The sequence below is a fragment of the Mastigoproctus giganteus genome, chromosome 7 (genome assembly GCF_048544385.1).
Source record: "Mastigoproctus giganteus isolate SK-2022 chromosome 7, ASM4854438v1, whole genome shotgun sequence".
Classification (NCBI taxonomy): Eukaryota; Metazoa; Arthropoda; class Arachnida; order Uropygi; family Thelyphonidae; genus Mastigoproctus; species Mastigoproctus giganteus.
Window position 1 is genome coordinate 220,780,806 of NC_143581.1, and position 27,323 is coordinate 220,808,128.

Here is a 27,323-nt window from a genome sequence, read left to right on the forward strand (position 1 = left end):
CCATTATCAAGTATCCAGCTGCCTTAAATTAATTAAAAATGACAATCACTCAAAAAAAAAAAAAAAAAAATGAATACTTGTTAATATCTAGGCTTAAACATGCAACAACAAGAATATAGAATTCCAAACCTATAATTATCTGCTTAATATCAAACTGTCCTGAAGTACTACCTTATTATCAGAAAAGTTGTTTAACACAGCAATTTAGTAAAAATTTAAAAATTTTAATTATTAGTTTCTATACCAAAAATTTTTCTTTTCACTCTTGTAACTAGTCACATCACATATGAAATAGCAAACAATGTCATCATACACACAGCAACTTATTTAACAGAGAATCGGAGAATAAACAAGAAAGAAAGGCAAAAAATAATGGCATTTGAAATGAGATGTCTAAGGAAAATCAATAAAACAAATTGGAGAGAACATAAAACTAATGAACAAGTAAAGAGAGATCTAAATTTTGAATGCAGAATAATAGAGCAGATCTACAAAAAACAACTTCAGTGGTTTGGACATGTGAACCAGATGAAACAACACAGGCTGCCTATTGTAGTACTGACAGGAAGAATTGGAGATAGGCGCCTCCGTAGCCAGGTGGGGAGGAGCAGCAGTGCGTAGACACGTTTCTTGATTAGACTGGGGTTCGAGCCCGTGACCACCAAATACGGAGGATGCGGAAATACGGTCAGAGAATGACCATCGCATATCCCCGGAGCAATATGGCCTTAGTTGCTAATGCTCCTAAAAACCAAACAACAAACAATTGGAGATAAGAGACCACCAGGAAGACCCAAAAGAGAATGGCTCCAATGCCTAAAGGAAAACACAGGCTTTCAGAAATATCAAAAATGATGCAAGATTCAAGAGACCGACAACAATGGGGGTCGATATCAAAATAGGAACTCAACCCATGCCAAATGGAAGAGTAGAATGATGATTAAAACATGCTTAAATGATTAAGATGATTAAAATATTAAGATAAACCATTCCAACTTCTGCTGGGAAAAAAAAAAAAGTATCACCCAGCATTTTGGATGGATTCCCTAAATTACATATTCCCTTCATAGTAGCATCCTGTCATTCTGATTTTGAATATCCTGTGGAGGGATATTCAAAAAATCTTAATTTATGAATTTCCAATGCATTAGACCCTGCCAATAGTATTAATCTGTCTTTAACAGGTTTAAATCCTGATATATGAGATATATGAGTTTAAAAAGGCATTTGTGTCCATTAAATGACTCATGATCTCCAGTTTCATTGAACCTGTTACAGTTTTATTTTATTCCTTAGTTAAAGCCACATTCCTAGCTTGGCTGTACCGGAGTAATACCTTTGCTTATTGTGTTGGAGTGAAATCCACTGTATGTGCATAATAAAATATTGATAAAAAAATCCAAGGTTTGTTGTAATGTAATGTGTTTTTGTGTAAAATAAGGGTTGATGCAGCATGCACTCTTTGAGTGGATTGGGGTTCAAGCCCGTGACTGCTAAATACAATTAACATTTGTATTGATGATTTATTGTAAACTCTACTGACCTAGAGGTTGTGCTGGGGTATAAACAAGAACATTCAATAAATTCAAATTCCCTTATACCAAAAGTTTTTATATTAAATGTACGTATATCAATCTTTTTCAGGATGCCCATTAATTGAAATCATAGATTTCTTGATTATATCTTTCAGTTTTAAAAAAACTGAACACATAGCCTTTGCATGAATATATAATTAGAGTAACTAAACCTGTAACTATGGCCTAGTCATCAGTGAGGCAATGTTGAAAACTGCAATCCTAATTTAAAGTCTACTAATATCATCTGTAAACGAAAAATTCTAATTAATAAAGGAATCTCACGACAAAGTTTCAGGAAGCATGTGTTTTTCCCATGAGACAATAATAAATTACTCTAAAACATATTCGGTTTATCATGTTTTAATACTGCAGCCACAAAGAATAATAAGCAAGAATAATAATAATAATATATATATATATATAATAACTGGTAAAAAATATAAATTTATTTACCAAATGTTCAGGTATGTGTGACGTGCATGAGAATGAATAACTTGAATAACAAGAACCTGAAATAATCACATTAACTCAAAGAAGACCGCTCACCAAGCAATAAATCTGGTAGAACTGGAAATAACACATTAAGGCAAATTACAAAATTCAAACCCCTTCGAAGTTTTAAAGCAAAATAATATCACTGCATGTTTGTTTTTTGTTTTTTTATTAATACAGATCAGAATTAGAAATTCAATCAGAGGATTAAAAAAACTTACGATAATGTTTATTATTTATTTATTTTTTTTTTTTTGGGGGACAAAGTTGTTATGTCAGTGTTCGAATTATTTTACGTACATGTTAATAAACAATAAAAACTAGTAATATATGTTCGCGTTATATTCTGGCTAAGAAAATTATTTCGATAACTAAAAACGACATTAACTATAACGTACAATAAATAAAATATGTTATATGCATTAATTTACTGCACCGGCAAACAAGCAAAACCCTCATCCAACTCGATAACTCCCGCCTGTCACCTAACGGTGGTGCTAACAACAAAACCAGCAAAAAACAAAAAACAATTTTTAAAAATACAAAAAATGCATTCAATGAAATCATTGAATGACAAAGCAAAAATTTCTTTAATTAAAAATTCAGTTTTAAAGAAAAGCAAGCTGGTCAAAATAAAAAGATTTTTTTTCTTTTCAGTATCATTAATTTACTTTAAAAAATCTGTATCCAAAACTCAATTAACAATTTTCGTTGATACACATATCATTTTTTGGTGGTACACATTTCATAATTACGTCCAGGCGCGCAAAAGTCGAAATATGAAGAAAACACAGAAATAAATTAACATAATTTAAAAAATTCTGTACCAGGTACATACTGTGTCTTTCCGTTAGCATATTTAACGTGTTTTACATTTAAGTCATCGGCAGGCGTTAGAAACATTTTAAATTTCAGATATAAGATGCTCACATCTAGTGGATATGGGCTTGGCATACCCAGGGTTCTGAGCTGGACATCATTCTTTTCTCTCTCTCTCTCTCTCAGGGTAACTTGGGAATTTTTTTTTTGGCTGGTGCAGCATAAGCCTCAAGCTTCCTTGCACCATATGGCTAACAATAATAATAATAATAAATAAAATTCATGGATAATGATATAACAATGTTTTTATTTTATTAATCATAATTACATATCGACTAAAGTAGGATATATAATTTTTACATTAAAAAGATTTTAGTTCACGACTAAAAACACCATCTATAGTTGTTCCATTACGTGTAGTATTTATCAAAAGATCTGATGACATGTCCAAGTTGAAGAATGTTTTCATAAATGTGATTCTTCATGCATTAAGAATCTGCAGGTAAATGAACCACTAGGTGGCAGTGATCACAGTGTGCTGAAGTGGGATTTACTCAAAGAGGTAACTACCATTAGGGGTAAAGGGAAGGGTTATTGCTTTCGTAAAGGCGACTACGATGGACTGAGACAGTATTTAAATTCTATACAGTGGGACCAACTAATGATGTTACCAGCAGCAAATTCAAAATGGGAAGCATTCTAAGAACTTATCTTGGAAGTTACTAAGCTTTACATACCAACTAAGAAATATTGTTCAAGGTTTAGGCCTAAATGGATGTCAGATGAACTAATGAGACATATGGTAGAGAAGAAAATTGCATGGGATACATACAAATTAACATGTGACACAGAAGCCTATGATAGATACAAGTTGATCTGCAACCAAGTTAAAAAGGAGGTTAGGCAGGCGAAGGCAGATTACGAGAAACCTTTGACAAGGGATGCAAATAAAAACAGCAAAGAGTTCTTTACTTATGTAAACTCTAGAAGGAAGGGGATGAATCAGATTGGTCCACTTGATATCGATGGGTCAACTGTTGATATTCCTGCTCAGGTAGCTAACAAACTAAATGAATATTTTGCATCGACATTCACACATGAGGAGTTATTCAGCGAGGGGAATGCCAGAGGTGTATTCAACTCTGGCAGTAAGCTAGAGAATCTTGTAATAACTGAGAGTAAAGTGGAGGAAAAATTGTTGAAGATAAATAGAAGGAAGGCACCTGGGGTGGATGGGATCTATCCAGTTATATTAAAGGAGGCAGAAAAGGAGGTAAGCAAACCCTTAGCCATACTTATGAGAGCTTCCTTGGACCCAGGGGAAGTACCCATGGACTGGAAATGTGCAAATTTGACCGCAATTCACAAAGGAGGATCACAGGGCGACACAAGTAATTATAGTAATTATATCCCGGAAAATTAATATCCATTAATTTTCCGGGAACAGAAGTTAAACTCACAGCAGTTAAAGAAGCACTGCAGGATCATCTGTACAAGACTTCAGTTATATCTCAGACACAGCATGGTTTTGTTAAGGGAAAGTCTTGCCTGACCAATTTGATTGGATACTATGATGCAGTCACAAAAGAACTGGATGCAGGGAATAACTTTGATATTATATACTTTTATCTTAGAAAGGCTTTTGATACTGTTGCACATGGAAGACTGCTACACAAATTGGAGCAGTGTGGCATTGGAGGCAAATTGCTGCTATGGATAAAGGGGCGATTGAGGGGGAGAAGACACAGAGTGGTAATCAATGGACACCACTCATCGTGGACTAATGTTATTAGTGGAGTCCCTCAGGGTTCAGTATTGGGTCCATTATTCTTTTCTGTATTTATAAATGATATTGATGATGGTATATCAAGCTTAAAGTCCAAGTTTGCAGACGATACGAATGTTGGCAGGGTTGTCAAGGACACTACTGAAACTGTGCTACTGCAACAGGATCTGGAAAGGTTGAGCAGATGGGCTGAGAGGTGGCAAATGAAGTTTAACATTGACAAATGTAAAGTACTACATATGGGAAACAGCAACCCCAGAGCAACGTATCAACTCTGTGACAGTGGTAGAGAATGAAAGGGACCTGAGGGTGGTTGTGCAGGCAGAAATGAAGTTTTCTGAGCAGTGCAGACGGGCTGCAAGAGTAGCTCATGGTGTATTGTCGATGATATATAGGAATTTTTCTAGCAGGGATAAGGAGGTGATTATTCCCTTGTATAAGGCAATGGTCAGGCCACACCTTGAGTACTGTATACAGGTCTGGAAGCCTCATTTCAAGAAGGATGTAGAGCTGCTGGAACGAGTACAGAGCAGGGATACAAGATTAGTGAATGGAACAAAGGGTTGCTCTTACGAAGAAAGGTTTAAGTTTTGCAAATTACAGTGTCTGGAGACTAGGCACCAGCGAAGTGATCTGATAGAGGTGTATAATGCCTTGAATGGTTTGAGCATGCTCAATGCTGATGGGATTCTTCCTCTTGCTCAGAATAATCACCTGAGAGGGCATAAATTCAAATTGAGGAAGGACAGATGTAGGACAGACGTGAAGAAATTTGCCTTTAGCCAGCGGGTGGTTGGTTGGTGGAAGAGACTTCTATCTCTTGTCGTGGAAGTTGATAGCCTAAATAAGTTTAAGGCTCAGCTGGACAGGTATTTCGAATGAACAGAGGGGTGAAGTGGAAGTGGTTATTTTTTATTTATTTATTTATTATTATTTTTTTTTTTTTTGGTTGATGCTGCATAAGCTTGCTTTCTTGCATCAAATGCCTCTACTAATGCTAATGTGTAGAACTCTTTTCCAGCCTCAGAGTTTAATTGTAAAGAAAAAAATTACATTCAATCTGAAAATATCAGGTGACTTGAAACCAGATGCGTTTTCGAATTAACGCATTTCCTATTGGGTTTTTTTTTTTTTTTGTATCTTAAAATCTTTATATTTCTGTTTCTAAATTCTTTAGCTTTCCAACGATATGCTATGCGTCCATATTATCCCGTTTATTACGCGAGAAAATTTCCTTGATCACATGTTCATATTTTCTACTATCCTCGAAAAAGTACTGCAATTTTCAGGGGTTTGAACGTGTTTTCCTCTAGTATACAGCTAAGATGAAGCTCCGTGCAAAATTTCATTATATTTGGTCCAGCAGAAGATAATTGTTGCATCGTACTAGTATGTTCCAACAATACAAGTTACAATAATTCACTTCTGGTGGAAGTTGAAGATAACGTCACTTCCTTAACGCTTTTCACATGATGGTTTTTCGTTACAAAATGTTTGGCATAACGCCAGTAAAAACGACGTTTTGCTCTCTGCATCGCTTATTCAATTTTTTCCCGAGCCTATATGTGAATGCTTTTAAAAATAAGAACATTGAAAAGAACCACAGACGCACCTACGGTGCTGCTGAGGAAGATAAAGCACACCGAAGAATATTTTGTTTAATATATATGATATAAATTCTATCGTCATATAGTGGTGCTTGAGTGGAAGGCACCAATGCGGAAGGTGGGAACCTTCCACATTGTTGTTGGGTTTTAGGCATATCAGCCATTTAGACCACATTGCGACGTATATGTTATGTCTGGCAATTGCCTGTGTTCTGTGGTCGATTTGCCACTTTGCCGCGGTTGATTTGCCGGTTTTCCGAACACAAAACCAGAATTTTGGGAGAATAATTAAGCTACACTCGCCTAAAACCGATTAACTAAGCCATATTGCGAAATAATTCATAAAAATGATCGCGTCATTAACGGGTTTCAAACTCGGGCCTTTTCAACTATTTGACAAAGACCCAAGTACTAAAGTCCAGGGACAACATTTTTAGAGACTCTGAAAATATGTGCTCAAAGAATCCCAAGAAATTCGGCATTGGTCATGCACTGTGCATTCATCCTCTTCAATAAGATTTTTATTTTATTTTTTGATAAATGTCCATTCCTTGGATCAGTAGCACACCCTGAATTTTTTTTTTTTTTTTTTTTTGCCGGTAGCACAGTGGTATCGTTACCGACCTCCCCACACCGGATTGAAAAGGCCCGGGTTCAAATCCGGTCGATGACGCGAGAAACTTTAATGGGCTTTTTTCGCTCCATGGCTGAGTTAGTCGGTCTCAGGCGTAGATAGCAAGGTTTTCCACCAAACCCTTGGCAATTCGGGTTTTTCGTCAAGCAAAACAGGCAAATCGCAATTCACAGACATAATACACAATGTAGGGAAGATGAATGTAATTATTTGGTTGGCCAAAAAATAATAGTTTTTTTTTTTTATAATTACCGTCCTCCCCACAACGGTAGAAAAGATCTAAGTTCGAATGCTGATGATGAAGCTAGGAAATTTATTTATATATATATATCCAATATTTTAAATTAAATAAAATAAAACATAAGCCAGTAGTATGGCAAAAACTGTAGAGCGAAAATTAACATAAAAATAACCCAAATAAACAATCGAACGAAAAGAAAGAATAGATATAAATTGTAGCCCAGAAACCCTTGTATAATTTCGATCTTTAAATCCAATTAACAAAAACTATACAAAATTTAGAATAATGCCAATTATTTATTAATTTAGCGGTACCCCCCCCGAGAGGTACCAGTTCCAAAAGACGTGAAATATCACCAAAAGAGGGTTAAAGGAACTACCAAACGATAACAAAATCAAAATAAACTAAAATAAAATAGACTGACCATCATGCCCCATATCGACAGAGGACCACGAGGCCAATAATGGTCATGGAATCGCTGCATTTCAATCGTCATACAAATCATCGCAAACGCGGAAATATCGAAGAACCAAACCACCCTTCCATTCTCCGATAGATCAACCAATGCAGAGGATTTGCATGGCGGTGGTCCTTATGCAGCGAAAATAAACTATAGAACAGACAGCACTCTAAAGCAGAGCCACACCACTGACATACTGTAAGCTGAATCAGCTTATATTAAAGAAAAAGGAAAATAGATGGCGGCACAGGCGTTGCTAAATTAGCATATCGACCCATTACTATTGAATTATATTAAACGTTGACGAAAGTTAAATTATAATAAAAAATTAAAATAATTAAGCATTCATTAGAGGCAGCAACTTGCAATTCCTCCATATGAAGCCGAAATATATACATGTACTATCATTGAATTATATTAAATAAAGTTAAATTATAATGAAATGAATAAATATTTTTTATTATTTTTTATTATAATTTATTATTTATTATAATTTTTTATTATAATTTAACTTTCGTCAACGTTTAATATAATTCAATAGTAATGGGTCGATATGCTAATTTAGCAACGCCTGTGCCGCCATCTATTTTCCTTTTTCTTTAATATAAGCTGATTCAGCTTACAGTATGTCAGTGGTGTGGCTCTGCGTTAGAGTGTTGTCTGTTCTATAATTTATTTTCGCTGCATAAGGACCACCGTCATGCAAATCCTCTGCATTGGTTGATCTATCGGAGAATGGAAGGGTGGTTTGGTTCTTCGATATTTCCGCGTTTGCTATGATTTGTATGACGATTGAAATGCAGCGATTCCATGACCATTATTGGCCTCGTGGTCCTCTGTCGATATGGGGCATGATGGTCAGTCTATTTTATTTTAGTTTATTTTGATTTTGTTATCGTTTGGTAGTTCCTTTAACCCTCTTTTGGTGATATTTCACGTCTTTTGGAACTGGTACCTCTCGGGGGGGGTACCGCTAAATTAATAAATAATTGGCATTATTCTAAATTTTGTATAGTTTTTGTTAATTGGATTTAAAGATCGAAATTATACAAGGGTTTCTGGGCTACAATTTATATCTATTCTTTCTTTTCGTTCGATTGTTTATTTGGGTTATTTTTATGTTAATTTTCGCTCTACAGTTTTTGCTATACTACTGGCTTATGTTTTATTTTATTTAAAATATTGGATGTATTTCAGCTTCATATGGAGGAATTGCATGTTGCTGCCTCTAATGAAAGCTTAATTATTTATTCATTTCATTATAATTTAACTTTATTTAATATAATTCAATGATAGTATATATATATTTTTTTTTTTTTTTTTTTTTTTTTTTTTGAGGTATTTTCCACAATGTAGCTGAGTTAGCCAGTTTCAGAAATCGGTAGCATGTATTTTTCCTCCGGAAAATAGAGTTTTCGTTAAGCAAACATTAAATCGAGCCCAGAAAACACGCTGCTTACAGAACATAATATATGCGCACAATATGGTCCCACAACCATGTCCCACAGGAACTAGTTATTGTCGGTGACTGTATTGTCAGGGAGACGGGGAATATATTATGCAAAAAGATAGGTGAAACAGAACCAGGGTATGTCTGCCAAGGGCAAGGGTTGATGACCTTGTAGAGAAGATATCATCTTTTAAGGCACAAGAGGTCATATTGTTGTACACGTTGGCACTAATAACCTTAAGAGTAAGAGATCTGCAGATTTACTTAACAAGTACAGGTCAATGACGAAAAAATAGTCGTGACTAAGGCTGAATTTGAAGTGTCTGCAATTCTGCTCAGACACCATAGCACGGAGTATGTAATGAGAGCCTTGTCAATCAATTCGGCCCTGGAGACATTGTGCAAGACTCGAGGAGTAGAATTTTTTTCAGCGTGGTCTGTGCTTGCTAACAAGAGAGACTGCTTCTACAGGGATGGGATACACTCAAATAGAAAGGGTGCAAGAATATTTGCTGATGGTATCGAGGCAGTGTTAGGTGGGTAGGAAAACTGCTAGCTTGGGGGGGGGGATTCACAGCACCAAAAGATTAAAAGTAGCCGCAAGCAGGCGAAAGCGATTCTTGCACTGCTTCTGTTCTAACAAACAGCAGCCTAGAGAGCAAGTTGATGGGGAATTCGAGAGCTGTTGGGAGTTATCATGGAACAAATAATTACATGATCTATGTTAATGTAACTAACAGCATGTACACCAATGCTAGAAGTATAATAATTAAGTTTGATGAAGTTGCAGTGCTGATCAAGGCATCAAAGGCAGATATTGTTGGGATATCAGAGACATGGTGTCACACAGACATAACACTGCCGAATTGGAATTTGGGGAGTACAATGTGTACAGAAAGGACAGACAGGGTAGAAAGGGAGGAGGGGTTATGCTGTTAGTCAAGAAAACACAAAATCTAACGAAGTGCACCCAGTTGACATGGGCGGACAGCGCAATGTTGAGTCAGTTTGGTGTAACAAAGACTGGGACAGGGAAAATGAGAGGAATGTGTAGGCCTAATGACCCTAATGAGCACAACGAACAATTGTGCAGAGAAATAGAGTGGGCCAGAAAATCAGAACGTCTTGTAATGGGGGATTTTAACTTTCCAGATATTGACTGGAACTTGTGGATTGGTCACTCGCACGCTGGCAAGACTTCTAAATTTATTGGAGGATTGTTTTCGAGGGACAACCAGAGAGGGTAATATATTTGCTGATTATCAGCAGTGATGATGCATGCATTAGGAATTTGCAGATAAAGGAACCACTAGGCAACAGCGATCACAGTCTACTGATGTGGGATTTACTTAAAGATGTAACTATCATCAAAAGTAAAGGGGAGGCTTTTTGTTTTTGTAAAGGTGACTACAGTGGTCACAGGCATTTTTTTAATTCTATACAGGGGGATCAACTGATGATGTTAAAAACAGTGAATTCTAAATGGGAGGCCTTCAGGAAATTAATCTTGGAAGCTACTAGGCTTTTCATACCATCTAAGAAATACTGTTCCAAATTTAGGCCTAAATGGATGTCAGATGAACTAATGAGGCTTATGGCAGAGAAGAAAAAAGCGTGTGATGCATATAAATTACTAGGTGAAACAGAAGCTTGAGGCAGATATAAAGTAGTCTGTACTGAATGGTCATAAAAGAGGTTAGGCAAGCGAAAGCTGATTACGAGAAATCCTTGGCAAAGGATGCAAAGAAAAACAGCAACGAGTTCTTTACTTATGTGAACTCTAGAAGGAAGGGGATGAATCAGATTGGTCCACTTGATGGTGGTGGTTCGACTGTTGATAATTCTGCTCATATAGCTGGCAAACTGAATGACTATTTTGCATCTACATTCACACATGAGGAATTCTGTAAAGAAGGGGAGGACAGAAGTTTACTAAACTCTGACAGGGAGCTAAATGATTTTTTAATAACGGACAGCAAAGTGGACGAGAAATTGTTGAAGTTAAACATAAAAAGGCACCTCGAGCAGATGGAATCTATCTACTTATATTGAAGGAGGCAGCAAGGAAAGTAAGAAAACCTCTAGCCATAATTATGAGAGCATCCCTAGTTCAGGAGATGTCCCCATGGAGATGTGCAAATGTATCCCCAATAAATATATACCTGTTAGTTTAACTTCTGTTCCAGGGAAAATAATGGGGCCACTGGTTAAAGAAGTGATGCAGAATCACACAGACAAGACTGCAGTAATAATTCAGACACAGCATGGGTTTGTTAAGGGGAAGTCTTGTCTGACTAATCTGATTGAATACTGCGATGTGATCAGAAAGAAACTGGATTAAAAAGTAATTTTGATACCCTATACTTGGATTTCAAGAACCCTTTTGATACTGTTGCACTTGGAAAACAACTGTACAAATTGGAGCGGTGTGGCATTAAGGGCAAGTTGCTGCAATGGATAAAGGGATGGTTGAGTGGAAGACAGCAGAGAGTGGTAATAAATGGACACTGCTCTACGTGGACTAATGTTATTAGTGGATTCCCCCAGGGTTCGGTACTGGGCCCATTGTTGTTTTGTGTATTTATTAATGATATCGATGAAGGTATAGCAGGCTTAATGAAGGTATAGCAGGCTTAAAGTTTCCAAATGATACAAAGTTGGAAAGGTTACTAATGATAGTAAAGAGAGTATGCTGCTGCAACAGGATCTAGAAAAGTTAGGTAGATGGGCTGAGAATTGGCAACTGGCGTTTAATATTGAGAAATGCAAAGTATTACATATGGATAGCAGTAACCCAAGAGAAACGTACCAACTGTGCGGTTCTAGACTCAGGGAGGTTGTGAATGAAAAAGATCTGGGGGTAATTATGAAGCCGGATATGATTCTAACAATCATATCCGACTTCATAATCAGTACAGGCGGGCTGTCAGAGCAGGTCATGGAGTTTTGTCAATGATATATAGGAATTTTGCTAGCTGAGACATGGAGGTGATTATGCCTTTGTATAAGGCAATGGTCAGGCCACACCTTGAGTACTGCGCACAGACCTGGAGGCCTCATTTTAGGATGTAGAGGTGATAGAAGGAATACAGAGAATGGCAACAAGATTGGTGAGAGGAATAAAGGGGTTCTTTTACCAGGAGAGGCTTAAATTCTGTCATCTGCAGCATCTTGACACTAGGCACTGCGAGGTGACCTGATTCAGGTGTACAAGGCCTTGAATGGTTTGAGCAGTCTGCAAAGCTGATGGGATACTTCCACTTGTTCGGATTAAGAACCTGAGGGGCATAGATCCAAATTGAGGAAAGACAGTTGTAGAACAGATGTGCGGAAGTTTGCCTTTAGCCAGCGGGTAGTTGATTGCAAGAACAAACTTCCATCTATTGTTGTGAAAGTTGATAGCTTAAACAAATTTAAGGCTGAACCAGACAAACATTTGGAGTGACCGGGTGAATGAAATGAGAACGTTTTTTTTTTTGGCTGATGCTCTATAAGCTTGCTTTCTTGCATCATATGCCTCAACTAATCTAATGCTAATATGGCAAAAGTTGCTGATGCGTCAAAAACCCTACAAAAGTACATAAATAGATGCACTAAATGGTCAGAGTAGAAATACCATTTTATTTCAAAACGCAAAATTAAGAGAACACGGTCTGTAAAACGGGGTGTAATTCCTCCAGTTTGCGATGAAGGGGGACAAATTTTGGGACAGTTCTTTTTTCTAATCAGTCAGGTTTTAGCCTACAAACAGATTCTAGAGGTTACTTCGTCTGGAGACAAAAGTGAAACGGTACTATTTCTCCAACGTTTTTGAGAAGGGTAACAATTATGATATTAGCGTCAACTGTAAATGATTACATCTACCCATATGTTTATTTTGTCTGTAAACTTCATGTGTTCTCTGGCCGATTTTCCTGTTTTGCTGGACGAAAATACCAGTTTCTGGGGGGAAAACCTTGCTATCTACTCCTGAGACCGACTAATGAGTCACGGAGTGAAAAAAGCCCATTAAAGTTCCTGGCGTCATCCACGGGATTCAAACTCGGACCTTTTCCAACTGCTATGGGGAGGACGGTGTCAATACCGCTGTGCTACCGCGCAGACATGATAGGGGAACCATAACTGCGCAGAATTGCTGAGAACCCTATTTGCGACCCTTTAAGGATGCGGCTGCCCCAGATTTTCTTTCCATGGGCGAGAACACCACTGCACATAGAGCTCAAGTGATGGAGAAATATCTTGAAACTGAAAATATCCAACGACTACATTCATCACCAGACCTAAATCCGATTAACATGTATGGGACGCCCTTGGGCGTTGCATTGCACGCCGACAGCCAACTCTTCGGTCACTTGGTGAGCTAACGTCTGTGTTGTTAGAATGGGATTTGTTGCCACAGAATCTCATAGACACTTTTACATGTAGCATGGTTCACTGCTGTTAGGCCCGTTTAGCCGTTTGAGGGAACCATATTTTCAAGCATCTGGTATCGACTTATGTAATTTGACCTTTTCTTATACAACCCCTATAAATGTCCTTTATACATGTCCGAGATTTTCGCTGTCTCCTGATTTCAACGTTTTTCTATAGTACGCAACTATGCCAAATTTTGTCCAGCTTCATCGCAAGCTGCACGAGTAACACCACTTTTTCTACGGGTTCTGTTAATTTTGTCGAGAAGTGTGCTTATCCATAGATAGTACTTGTATTAGTGGTGTACTTAACCAAAGTACACCAGCCTTTCTCTCTCTCTCTCTTGTAATTCTTGTAAAATGTGTATCAAACACTTATCACTGAACATTCAAATTAAATCCTGCTATCAAATAGCATTAAAGCACATAAAAGTCAGCCACGCGAGTGAAAAGCATCGATTGGAATCCGTCAATGATGCGAGGAATTTTTTTGGATTTTTTTAAGACGGGCTGAATTAGTCGATCTCTGGAGGTCATGTGGCTTTTTCTCCTAGAAACTCGGGATTTTCTTCCAGCAAGTAGCAAACCGACTAAAGAATGTGCAGTATACACAAAGCGTATTGTCGCCTCTAAGCCTTACGTACTTTGGTGTTAAACATACACACATATTTAGAAAAAAGTGGCATAACTTGTATGATCATAACTTTATTGTAATGTACATTTTCTTCAATCGTAGAATGTAGGGAATTTATATCAATCTTTAAAAATTGATATGAAAGTTTTAATTCGAATTTTTAAAAATTTGGTATTAAAAACATGTGAATTATATATAAATGGAAACTTAAGTACTTATTTGCATAATTTCCTCTCAAATAGATAAGTCAACCTGAAAATATCTCTTCTCAATCTTCACAATTGTTTATATAATGTTCCGTTCACAGAACAAATTTCATTGACTTTCACGATTTATTATCCAACGCTCGGAATCAACCTTTATATGAATCAAAGAAGCATAATAGTTTTCATGTGCATTATTTTCATTTAGGAAAATATTTACTCTTTATCACAGATAATTAATGCAACCCTGGAAGATTGTACTTCCGATTCTAGTACAGATTCTTCTTTAATTGGATACAGATTTTCTTTATAAGCTGTAGGTGATTCTTTCTTGGAATCACTTGAGAACAGTTCTAAGTCGGAGGGTTCTTCTTTTATCGGATATAATTCATTTGATATTGGCGGTGGAGCAGTGGGCGTTCCACTTTGTTCATTTGCTTGGCTTTCTGATTGTGACACATTAATAACTACAGCAGTTGGACCTGATGCACTGTTGCATGCAGAGGACTGTTGAATTTCTGCTAATCCAGTCGTATTCGGGGAAGATGGATGCACAATTTGAATACTCACAGTGCTACATCCATCCTCTATAACTTGTGTTAGCTGTGGTGTGGCTGGTACAAGGAAGATCATCGGAACTGAAGCTGGCTGTTGTGATTCTTGTTGTTGAGGCTGTTCTTCCGGTTTTGGTTCTGACTGGGCTTCTTCTATCTGAGGTATTTCAGTTGCCTTTTCTTCCTCTTGAGTTGTCTCCACAACAGTTTCGACATTTGCAGTAGTGTTACTAGGGAAAGATGATTGTTTCGGGGCAGAAACACTTAACATATTGCCATCAGCAGTTGATGCAGAAGGTTCTTCTGAAATATCTTTGATCTGTCTTGCAGGAGACTGTGCTTTTGGCACTGGAGTCAAGAGATAAATCATAACATCAGTTCTGCTGGAAGTTTGACCACTTGCACTGTCTGGAGTGTTTGCTGATTGGATGTCTTCCCCTTGACCACGATCAGTAAAATCTTTGAACATTTCGTTTGGAATAACGTCACGAGTAAGAATTCTTTCGACATTTTCTTGAGGTCTTAAGAGATAACCAGATATAGCATTAGATGGAAGGGATTGCGATCTTTCAACTTCAGGAGGAGAATCAACAGGATTGTCTCTAATGAACTGGAAGTAGAAATAAAGAAGAAAATTAAATAAATAAAACCATTACCAACCAAATCTAATAGAGGCAAGGAGCGAAATCCCCTTTCTCTCCATAAAGCTTGTGGGGAGAAAGGAGGGATTTCTCATTTTGTGACATAAAAACTGGGTGAGATTTCAGAAGTGATGACTTCACAGTTGAAACCGAAATTTCAGTACAAAAAAATAAAATATTCTTGATTTACTAATGGAGCCTCACAAACATTTTTATACCATTTATGATAATTGCTGCTAAAAATAGCAAGTTGTACTTCAAAGAGCTTAGCTACTATGGGAAAACAAATAATTAAAATAAACCAGCCGGAGCATCCACAGCCAGTTCTCTGGTAATAAGCAGGCCATGTTAGAAATGAGACTGTTCGGATCCAAAACGAAAACTGATCTGCGAAAATTCCGAACAATAATAATACACAAGTCACATTGATAACTGGATCACAGTAACAGATGGCTCTATGATGGCGTTATCACTATAGTTCCCCAGTACTTCCTTCTTTTTCTGCCATTTTTCATCTCTTGATAGGTGTTTGTATTTTCCTACGGGATGGGTTTCCTAGAGTTATTTTGGGCACCAGTTGAGTCCCATCTTTGGGACTTGTTTTGTTCATTTCAGTTTTTTATTTATTACTTTTATTTTGAGTTTGATTGTCTTTTCTCAATTTGGATCATTTTAATTTCTTGGTTGTGTGCAGTGGTTAGAACCTTTCAGATACACCTTGTCTGCAGCAAGCAGTAATTTTCGTAGTGATAAAAAAAAAGTGTTTAATTTTAGACTTCATTGGTTGAAGTCATCACCTCTAATTTGTATTTTAATTCTTGATTTATTTTTCCTTAAGTATCATCAAAAGGTGTCAACGTTGTTGATAGGTCGTGTACAGATATTCTTCAGCTAACTCGTCAAGAATTTCATAAAACATAGAGATACAATAAAGCTTTGAGTATCAGCTGCACTAAATATCCAACGAATATTTTTATTCTACCAGGAATGCTCATGGTAGTGAGCTAAAAATTGATGTGCTAGTGATGTCCGACGACATCGAAAAACCTTTTAATAGTCACCTGCTGAATTTTACACTCAGTATATTCATATAAATTTTAAAAATCTAAATATTGTTGTTGGGTTTTGGGAGCATTAACGATTAAGGCCATATTGCTCCGTGTATACAGTTTGCAAACCTGGGTAGATTTCTGTTTGATGGACGAAAAACCCAAGTTTCCGGGAGAAAAAAACCATGCTACCCCGTCTGAAGAGGCCCCACGTTATGAAGAGGCCCATAAAAATTCCTCCCATCATCGTCCTGACTCGAACTCGGATCTTTTCCACCCGGTGTGGGGAGGACAACGATTCTACTAACTGTGCTACTCATGAGAGCATTAAATATTGTAAAGCGCTCAGAAGGTTACGTGATTCATAAGCCTAAACGTGGCCTCAGCATCACAAGAAATGATTCAAAAAACTGATGAGCTGCAACAGGAACTCTTTCAGATTTGAATGACGCAATTCTTCGGGAGGCAATGAACATTCCAATGGAAATTTTGAAAGCAGCTGTGGAGAACACAATACCTCGTCTTCTTTGCTTTTTCGAAAATAATGGTGGGCACGTGGAGATTTGATTATCAATAAAGATTTGTGAATAATTTACAGTTTTTATATTTTTAAATTAATTTGAAAATAAATCAAAATTAAATTATATTAAAATAATCTAAAATATATATTTTTTTAAATTAATTAAAATAAAGTGCTATTTTTTTCGAATTAATCACGCTATTTTCTTTGCATTCTATCCTGGTGATCATATTTCGAGATAATTCTTATTGTTAAAAAAACTCTCACATACACGAATTACAATGCAAAAAACTACCCTATACACTGCAGATTTTACAATATGGTATACCATATCCAAATTTCTTAATTTTGAGCCAGTTTTTAGATTAGACTTGCATTTCTTCAGAGTACTTCATATATATATACACTGGTGTGCAAAACTTAAGGACAAACACTATTTCTAAAGGTTACAACCACAAAATTTTTACTTAAGGTACTCTTTACTAATGAGAGTAAATTCAGTCTCAGCAGCGATTCTGGACATCAGCTAATCTGGCGAGAGGTTGGCACACGGTATCACCCCGCAAACATCACTGAAAGGGATCGATATGGCGGTCGTGTTCTAGTCTGGGGAGGCGTTATCTTGGATGGACGTACACAACTCCAGATACTGGAAGGCGCTATTGTAACCGGTGCACGCTACTGTACTGAAGTAATCCTTTCCCATGTGCGTCTGTTTCGAGGTGCCATTTTCCCCGAGTTCGTGTTTATGGATGATAACGCCATATCTCCTACTGAGGACTACCTCTTCCCTTTGTTTGATCTTTGGCAGTGATGCATCTGTATCATGGCAGCCAGTGCTATGTTGCCATTTTTGAATAAAGTCCCTCTGTACCGTTTTGTTTCCGTTGTTGTGTCGGTGTTGTTTCCTTCATCATTTCTGTACCTCACGAGGTTCCTTTGGTATGCTTTTCTCATATCCAGGCCACTTCTATGAGAAGCTACACGTGAAAACCTGAGTGGTCCTTAAATTTTGCACACCAGTGTATACAATATATATAATTTTTTTTTTTCTTTTTTTTCTTTTTTTTGTTCATTTTTTATTTTCATTTTACGTAGTCCAGAGTCGGTGAAGCTTATACAATGATTGATATGATTTTTACCGTATTTTTTGGCATCGGACAGTTCAAACAAGTAACATGCATAGCTCTGCACTTGTAGAAGGCTATTTAACTAGGGACTCACATCTGGTGATTATGGGCTTGGCACACCCAGGGTCCTGAGCTAGATATCATTATTCTTCTCTTTCTTGGTGACTCCCTTCTACTTCTGATTCTTGTTTTCTCTCTCTCTCTCTCTCTCTCTCTCTCTCTCTCTCTCTCTCTCTCTCTCTCTCTTTCTAATAATAACCATATAGCTAATAATAATAATGGAGAATGATGACAAAGAGCCGCCAACAACATCCGAGGTCGTGCTGTGGAGAGACACACAATTGCTCGGAAAGAGGAAGGGGCCTGATAGACCTCATCGAGCAACAGAAAACAGCGATTGCTAACCTGAAGGATTACCTCCAGAAACACACAGCAGCACTCCATCAGGCCATAAGGAAGACAGACAAGCGGTAGACCCCACTAAAACTAAGCGAGGAGTCTCCACCCCCAACCAGGAAATACAAACGAAGATAGAAAGATGGGCAGAGAAGACACTCCATGGCAGACACTACAATGATCTCCATCAAGGTCACATAGATAAAATTGCTTCCAATGCATGTCTCACGAGCGAGACGCTGTTCCCCGAGACTGAAGGATTCAAGCTCGCCATCCAAGACCAGGAACTACTAAAATACATCGCCAAGGAACCCAGAGTGTCCGATGACACATGTCGACGATGCCACCTGCCCTCAGAAACGATCCAACACATCACTGCGGGGTGCAAGGTGATCACTCACACTGAGTACACTGATAGACACGACCAGGTAGCCAGGATAATACATCAGAAGCTAGCAAGGAAATACCAGTTGGTCAAAGAAAGTGTACCGTACTACAAGTAGGAACCCCAGGCAGTACTAGAGACCCGAACCCACAAGCTGTACTGGGACGGCGCCATAATAACGGATAGGGCAATCCCGCAAAACAGACCGGACATAACCCTTGTGGACAAGAAGGAAAAGGCTACCTATCTGGTTCACATAGCGGTACCCAACACTGGCAACCTGCAGAAAACCCATGCAACAAGACCATCACGATCATCGTGTCAACCACAGGTATGGTGCCAAAGACCCTACATAACAGCCTAGAAGCAATAGGTCTCCCAGCGAATACCTACAAGGACCTCCAGAAAGTCGCAATCGTGAACACCTGTAGGATAGTCAGAGAGTTCTTCGACCGACAGTAACACCAAACATAACAACCACCCTGTGTACTTGGTAGCAATACCCGTCAGGGAGAAATATCAGAGAGAAATAAGAGCAATATAATAATAATAACTACTTTATATAGAAGGTTGGCCAAAATAATGGAAATGCGTAATATAAAAGTAGAAGTCTTTGAAATGGCTGTATTTAAATATTATTTATGAACATACAATGATGATTTTTGTTTGTTTGTTTGTTTGTTTCTTGCAGATAGTACTGTGAAGGAAAGGTTTAGAGGTTATATAATAAGGAACATGGGAAAACTGATAAACCTGTCTGAATTTCAAAGAGGTCAAATTGTTGGTGCACGTTTAGTAGGGACATTGGTGACTAGAACTGCTAATCTGTTTAATGTATCCACAGCTGCATCAGTGAAACAAATAAAAAATAATAAATAAATAAAAAATAAAAAAATAATAAAATAAAATATATATTTATTAGGGTCACCGGAAAGTTATTTCATCCATCCATGTGTACTGTGTCTGTAAATACGGGTTGGTTCCGTCGGTGATGCGACAAGTTTAGTATTTTGTAAATATTTAAAATATTTACAAAATACTAAACTTTTACAAATATTAAAACTATATTGGGTCCATTCATCAGCTGACATTACAATGGAACATCGAATGATGCCGTGCGTGGCCATGTATTAGGCAGTGAAGCACGTGCACGATGTTGATGAACGTTATGGAGACAGTTGTCTTTCAATGGTAATTATTTACCTGTGCATTTGTAGTGACGTAATTCCCCCTCAATCTTCTCCCATTGTCTAGAAAAAGTAATGTAATTTACCCGCCCTCTTCTCCCATTGGTTCGAATAAATATCACTAGAGGAAAACTTTTTTAATGTATAAAGAGAAAAATCATGTAAGAATAAACATAACCTTATTAATATGACGCCTCGGCAAAGGGCTCTGAATGTCCGGGTTTCTCTCTAACCTCACAGGAATGGCAGACATTATTAGACAGTCAACTGTTGTGGCCCTTTTATTGACAAGCAGCCGTCTGTTGTACGACATTGGCTGAGCACTATGGAAAAATATTTACACTTTTAGTCCTTTTATATAGATGAGCTAACACTTAAAAAAAAATAGGTTAAATAAAACAGCAAAATTACTGGAAAACAATTATTACTCGAAAAAATTAATAGGCTGAAATTTACTTATGGGTGCACCCTCCAGATTTCCTTGGTCTTAGGGTGTTTATTCCCCCTCCCCTTCCCGCTGTTTTAAAATAGGAAAACGAGTTCCCGATTTTAAAACAGCGACAGGGGGGTGGGGGGATTGACACATTCACTAACATTAACCATACCCGGTTAAACATGTCAATCACTGCCTTCTTCCTCACCAGTAAGTAAATTTTTACCAATGAATAACCACAGTTAGCATATAAAAGACAAAAATAAATAGCAGCACTTTAAAATATGGGGAGTTCCTAAACTTTTCCCCCATCATGTTCATACAACTGAAAACACTAAAGGTAAAAAGCGTCATAAATTTGATCGAGAATTCTTACCGCAGTGGCGAGAGTTCACTGTGTATGCTAAATTTCTGTGACCTTCGGTGCGTGTTCGGTAAAGACTTATTATTCTCATTATCCAAAAGCAAAGATAGTTTACTATCTGCGGCTTTGACTTTTAATTCCTCGACACGCTTTGCCCATGGCAAAGCAAAACCTACAATGGAAGCGATAATCATAAATGCAGCCGCCAGGTGAAAAGCCACGCCATACTCTCCTAGATGATCTCGAATAACTCCTGAAATAGAAAATAAATGCCAAAATTAAAATAAATAAATAATATAAAATTAAAATAAATAAATGTAATTAAAATAAAATGTGAAATTAAATTACTAGTAACACTCTACCCTATGTTAATAGGGTAGACGTAGGGTAAATTGTTACCCAACAGTGTTTTAAGGCAAACTGGACAGTATAATCTACAGAATCTAGCACCTTCTGAATGTGATCCTTGCTGGATTTTGGAAATTTTCCAAATTTGAGATGGTCATACTACAGTAATTCCTATATTGAAACTCGTGGTATTTAGCACTATATTAATGTAGTGATATTTAGAGAGATTAACGTGTAGGACATCAAAAAGCACACCATATTTACAATATATGTTGTATAGTACAGTAAAAATAAAATCAAATTAATTATTTCCCTTACCAAAATGCACTGTACTGGGTGAAAAACATTTTGAAAGGAGGAAATCGAAAGGTTACACACTCTCACTACACCGGCAGCTCAATGTCGAAGGTCATTAGCAGTACAACCTTTTCCACAATGGTTAATGACATGGATTTTCATTTTTTAAATGCCCACAATCGTCTGAGCCATACAGTTGTCTTTCAGGAGTTACGCTGAGTTTACGTTGAATTACTTACCGAACACCTTGTGGAGACACCGTTTGCCTCTAATACAGTATGTACATGTCTTAGTATGTACTCCACAAGATGTTGTAGGATGCCCTGTGGTAGTGCTACCCTTCTATTGTACAATGTGTCTAGTAATATCCGCCATTGTCAGGTGGAGTTGCAACATCGAATGTTCTCTTCCAGTATACCCCAAACAAGCTCAATTGGGATCGAATTCTCCCTGAAACCAGTTAGCAACCTGCTAGACCTGGTAGCGTGGCATCGTGTCTTGCTGACAGATCGGAATTATTTGGATACACTATCAGCATAGGGGTGTACTATGTCAGCGATTATAGAAAGGTAGGAGGTTCCATCGAGCCATTGATTAACGTGGATCAATGAAAACAGTCCCCAAGGTATAACGTCACCGCCTCCGGCCTGCCAAATACTTGCAATACATCCAAGTGACATGGTTTCATGTTGCTTCTCCAAATGCGGATAAGCCCATCAACCTGATAGAGTTGGAAATGGGATTCATCAGACCAGGTGATAGATTTCACATGTCGATGGTCCAGTGTTAGTGCTGATGTGCCCATACAAGGTGCAATTTCTTGTCTTGCAGTGGGCATATAAATCCATGATGGCAGTCGACTGCCATAGCCAATGCGAGCTAATGTCCGGCGCATAGTCCATATGGATAAACCTCCAGTCATCATTTTTTATTGGTCCTCCCTGACAAGCTCAGGCGATGTTCAGGGTTATCTCCAGCCAGAGATTATATGTACATCCTACTCCCGAGATGATGATAGATGATGGCGAGCAGTGGAAAATCCTACCGGGGATCCCTTGGCTAGATGACTGAAGGAACAGCAGATCAATGAAACCCAACACTACACCAAAAACTCACAATATCTCTAGCCTTTACAGAGTTCAAACCGTCATACAGAGTATTCTCAGAGGAGTTGGAGGAATCCCAAGAACACTCCTATATTCTATGCCGCTTGACAGGAAACGCTATACCCTATACACAATTCACGTGGATATTGGTGTTCCCAGATCGTGCTGTAGTTAGGTGGTCCACTGTGCTGCGTCACTGCTGCGTTACGAGACGAGACACACGACGCTCATCACGAGCGACGATCATATGTGCCTGTCCAACGAGTGACTTTGGCCTGTTGTTCGACCGCTGTTTAGCCAGTCGCGGTAGATTCGTGACACCACAGACTGGGAGTACTTAACCATGTTGGCTGTTTTAGAGATACTGGAAACTGCACATCTTGCCTTGTAAAAACTCTTTATTAGAGTCATCCGGAAAGATACTTCATCTACCCATGTGTATTGTGGCGCCTCCGTAGCCAGGTGGGCAGGAGCAGCAGTGCGTACCACACGCTTCTTGATTAGACCTGGGTTCGAGCCCGTGACCACCAAATACAGAGGATGCTGAAAGGTCAGGGAATGACCACCGCATATCCCCGGAGCAATATGGCCTTAGTTGCTAATGCTCCTAACAACCAAATAACAACAACATCTTCTTGTCAATGAGGATTGTGTCTCGTTTGTTGCGTGGAATCATCTTGCCCATTATTATGGCATGATCCCAGTATAGTTGGCATTAGCATTAGTAGAGGCATATGATGCAAGAAAGCAAGCTTATAAAGCAACAGCCAAAAATAAAAAACCTTCCCATTTCATCTATCCATACGCTCCAAATGTTTGTTCAGTTCTTTCTCAAATTTATTTAAGCTATTCCACAAACTATTCCTTAGTTGCTAATGCTCGTAAAATCCAAATAACAACAACATGTGTATTGTGTCTGTAAATTGCATGTGTTCTCTGGTCGACTTTCTTGCGTTGCTGGACGTAAAACTCCAGGTTCCGGGAAAAAACCTTGCTATCTAAGCCTGAAACCGACTGACTCAGAGTGAAAAAAAGCTCATAAAAGTTACTCGCGTCATCAACAGGATTCGGACCGGGGCCTTTTCCACCCGGTGTGGGAAAGGACGGTGACGATACCACTGTGCTACTCGCGCAGAAAATGATATTTTCAGGGAAATGTGTGCACCACTTGTTTTGACGGCACGTCTCAGGTAAACGTTGAAAGTTTTGCTTAATTTTTTAAGAGGACTATTTCCTCTCTACCCACAAAATGGCATAGGAGCAGCAGTTAATGAGAGCCAAAGAACAACCTAATTATAACCTTTCCAATACTTTAGAAAGTCTAAGGTTCTAAGGTTCAAAATGCCAGCACCATGTCTTATCTACAATCTCGATCCAAGAAGTCATATCCTTATCCTCCATATCGCATTAGGTGTCGCAAACAAGTCCTATTGGCAATCATTTCCTTTCATCGTTTAGATTTGGGAACCCATATCGCACAGACATTTCTCTACTGTATTCTTTTATGGATGATGACGCAGTAAGCAGACCTTTGACTTGACAGTCGGCTATTTGGCCATACTATCAACTATCATGAAACAACTCGCCATGTCAAGACAAGATTTTCTTCTGCAACATTCAACAAGTGTCCTGCTCAAGCGTTCAAGGATCGCCTTTGCCAGGGTGCACGACTTCCAATTTGTTAACAAGGAGCTCGCTAGATAAGAATTTCAGCAAAAAGGTAATCCCCAGTTAGCGTTAGTAGAGGCACATGATGCAAGGGGGCAAGCTTATGCAGCATCAGCTAAAAAAAAAACTCTCCCATTTCAGCCCTCCGTTCGTTCCAAAAAGCTGTCCAGCCCAGCCTTGAATTTATTTAGGCTATCAACTTCCACAGCATAGGATGGAAGTCTGTTCCACCAACCAACTACCCCCGGGCTAAAAGCAAACTTCCCTACATCTGTCTTTCCTCAATTTGAATTCATGTCCTCTCAAGTGATTATTCTGAGCAAGAGGAAGAATCCCATCAGCATTGAGCATGCTCAAACCATTCAAGGCTTTATACACTTCAATCAGTTCACCTCGCAGGTGCCTAGTCTCCAGACACTGTAATTTGCAAAACTTAAGCCTTTCTTCGTAAGGGCAACCCTTTGTTCCATTCACTAATCTTGTTGTCCTTCTCTGTATTCGTTCCAACAGCTCTACATCTTTCTTAAAATGAGGCCTCCAGACCTGTATACAATACTCAAGGTGTGGCCTCACCATTGCCTTATACAAGGGGATAATCACCTCCTTATCCCTGCTACAAAAATTCCTGTATATCATTGACAAGACACGTGAACTACTCTTGCAGACCGTCTGCACTGCTCAGAAAACTCCATATCTGCCTGCCCAATTACTCCCAGGTTCTTTTCGTTTTCTACCACTGTCAATGTAGTACCACAGAGTTGATACGTCACTCTGAGGTTACTGCTTCCCATATGTATTACTTTACATTTGTTAAGTTGCAGTCCATTACAGTTAAAATAGTCTTTTTTTATTTTATAAAACTAAGTTTTTTAGAAAGCGGCTCGGATAGTGCCCAAAAATTTTACAAGGTATTCAATCTAGCCTCCCCCGATCCCCCTCCAAGTACACCCCTGATCCTTGCCCAAGACGTGTCGTTAATGATTTTTCTATTCGTCGTGGATATGACAGACACTTGTCAACATATACTATTCCATACGCCGATGAATTGCTGCTGGAGAAGTACTCACTATAAGCAATTCTCTAAATTAGTGTTGAATTTTTCTTAGTTTCCAATACTCAACGTAACATGATGTACATTGAGAATGAAATTTTTTTAACACATCATAGAAATGACCTACTTGGAAGGAGAAATATTTGTTTGAAATATAGGACTTATAGTTTATTCAAAACTAATTAAGGTACCACCAATTTTCCTTACCTGACACAATTGGTCCAACTGTAAAAGTTATTGAGTTTATTCCTACCATGTATCCCCAGCCCCAGATGGAATATTCAGGACCCAGAAAATCAAATGTCAGAACGGGAAGAAGTACTACAATTGCTCCATCTGCTAATCCAGAAATTAATGTGTATGACAAAAGCCCAACGAATTCCTTTGCAAGTGGCATAAACATTGTCACCAATCCGATCACTGAAATTAAACAATAAGTTGTTTACCCAACATAATATTAAGTCATATGATAGCAATGTATAAAACCAGAATCGGTTATATACATAAAATAATTCTTATCAAATATCTTTTATTTATAATACATACGAAGGAATATCAAGAAGTTTGTACCCTTACCCAGAAATAATAGCCCTAGAAAGTTGAAACTTCACAGGAACTTTAATCCTTTTCTGTGTACTCTCCATGTATAGTAACACATTTCTCCCATCTATGATCCATAGTTGTTTAATGCCTTGATCATAGAAGTTCGCACTTTTTGCCTGAAACCACGATTCCATTTCATGACTTCATACTGAGTATACCATCATACACCCAGCATTCTTCATTCGTAACCAACCGATCAAAAAAGTTCTCAACATCCGCATTACACAAATACAATAGATGGCGAGAAAGTTGCATTCGACATTGCTTCTGGAAAGGCGTCAGAAATCTTGGAACCCATCGTGAGGAGACATTGGACATGTGCAGAATGTAAAATGCTGTGGCAGACCCATAACTAAAAACCACTGCATTTTCGATTAAATGAATTGTCACGCGTCTGTCACTGATCACCAGCTGCTCAACCTTTGCAATTGTTTCACTGTCTGTGGATGTCGATGGCCTTCCTTCTGAGGCTCATCAAAGATGCTTCTCCGATCGCACTGGAACCCACGTTTCCACTTTTTTACAGTGTCGGACAATTCTGCCAATACGCAGTTTTCATTTCTTCGTCCATTTCCTGAGCTTTCTTGCCCTACAAATGCAGGAACGTCATCACTGCTTGATACTCCACTTTGTCAACCATAGCCTCCGTCCTCAGATTCCCTAGAGGTCCATCTCTGGTGTACGATAGTTATCAAGTTTATCCCTACCCAGAGCAGTGACGGTACCTCGACTCGGACACAGGACGGAAGGCTGCCGAAGGCGGTTCACCTACGAATCAAAGCCTTATTGGATGTATTGAAATGAGCAGCAGCCTGGAAAACGAGATGCAGGGTATTTCAGAGACTGCTGGGAGTCATTGCGGTACAAGTGAACACATGGGTTGTGTTAGGGTAGCTAAGAATAGGAACATGTGCATGTATACTTCCGTGTACACCAATGCTAGGAGTTTAGTGAATAAATTTGATGAATTTGAGGTATTGCTCAGAACATCAAAGGCAGATATTGTTGGGATTTCAGAGACGTGGTGTCACACAGATATAAGGAATACAGAACTGGAATTTGGGGAGTAAATGTGTACAGAAAAAAAAAAATTATTATTTTAGGGTTACCCGTAATTAAATATATTAACCCGTATTTGTGTCTGTAAATTGCGTATGTTCTATGGTCGATTTGCCTGTTTTGCTGGACGAAAAAACCCCAGTTACTGGGGAGAAAACCTTGCTATCTACGCCTGTGACCGACTAACTCAGCCACGGAGTGAAAAAAGCCCATTAAA

General features: G+C 38.3%; 1 protein-coding gene across 1 annotated transcript in view; it reads right to left on the minus strand.

The window, feature by feature from the left end:
• Positions 1-27,323, minus strand: part of LOC150083706 (uncharacterized) — a 189,029-nt gene that overhangs the window by 134,420 nt on the left and 27,286 nt on the right. Inside the window, exons 5-9 of the mRNA XM_090378576.1 lie at positions 25,652-25,864; positions 20,987-21,227; positions 20,356-20,500; positions 14,536-15,479; positions 2,031-2,093 (exon numbers count right to left, since the gene is read on the minus strand). Of these exons, the coding sequence (XP_090234702.1) occupies positions 2,031-2,093; positions 14,536-15,479; positions 20,356-20,500; positions 20,987-21,227; positions 25,652-25,864 (1,606 nt within the window). The remainder of the gene's footprint in view (positions 1-2,030; positions 2,094-14,535; positions 15,480-20,355; positions 20,501-20,986; positions 21,228-25,651; positions 25,865-27,323) is intronic.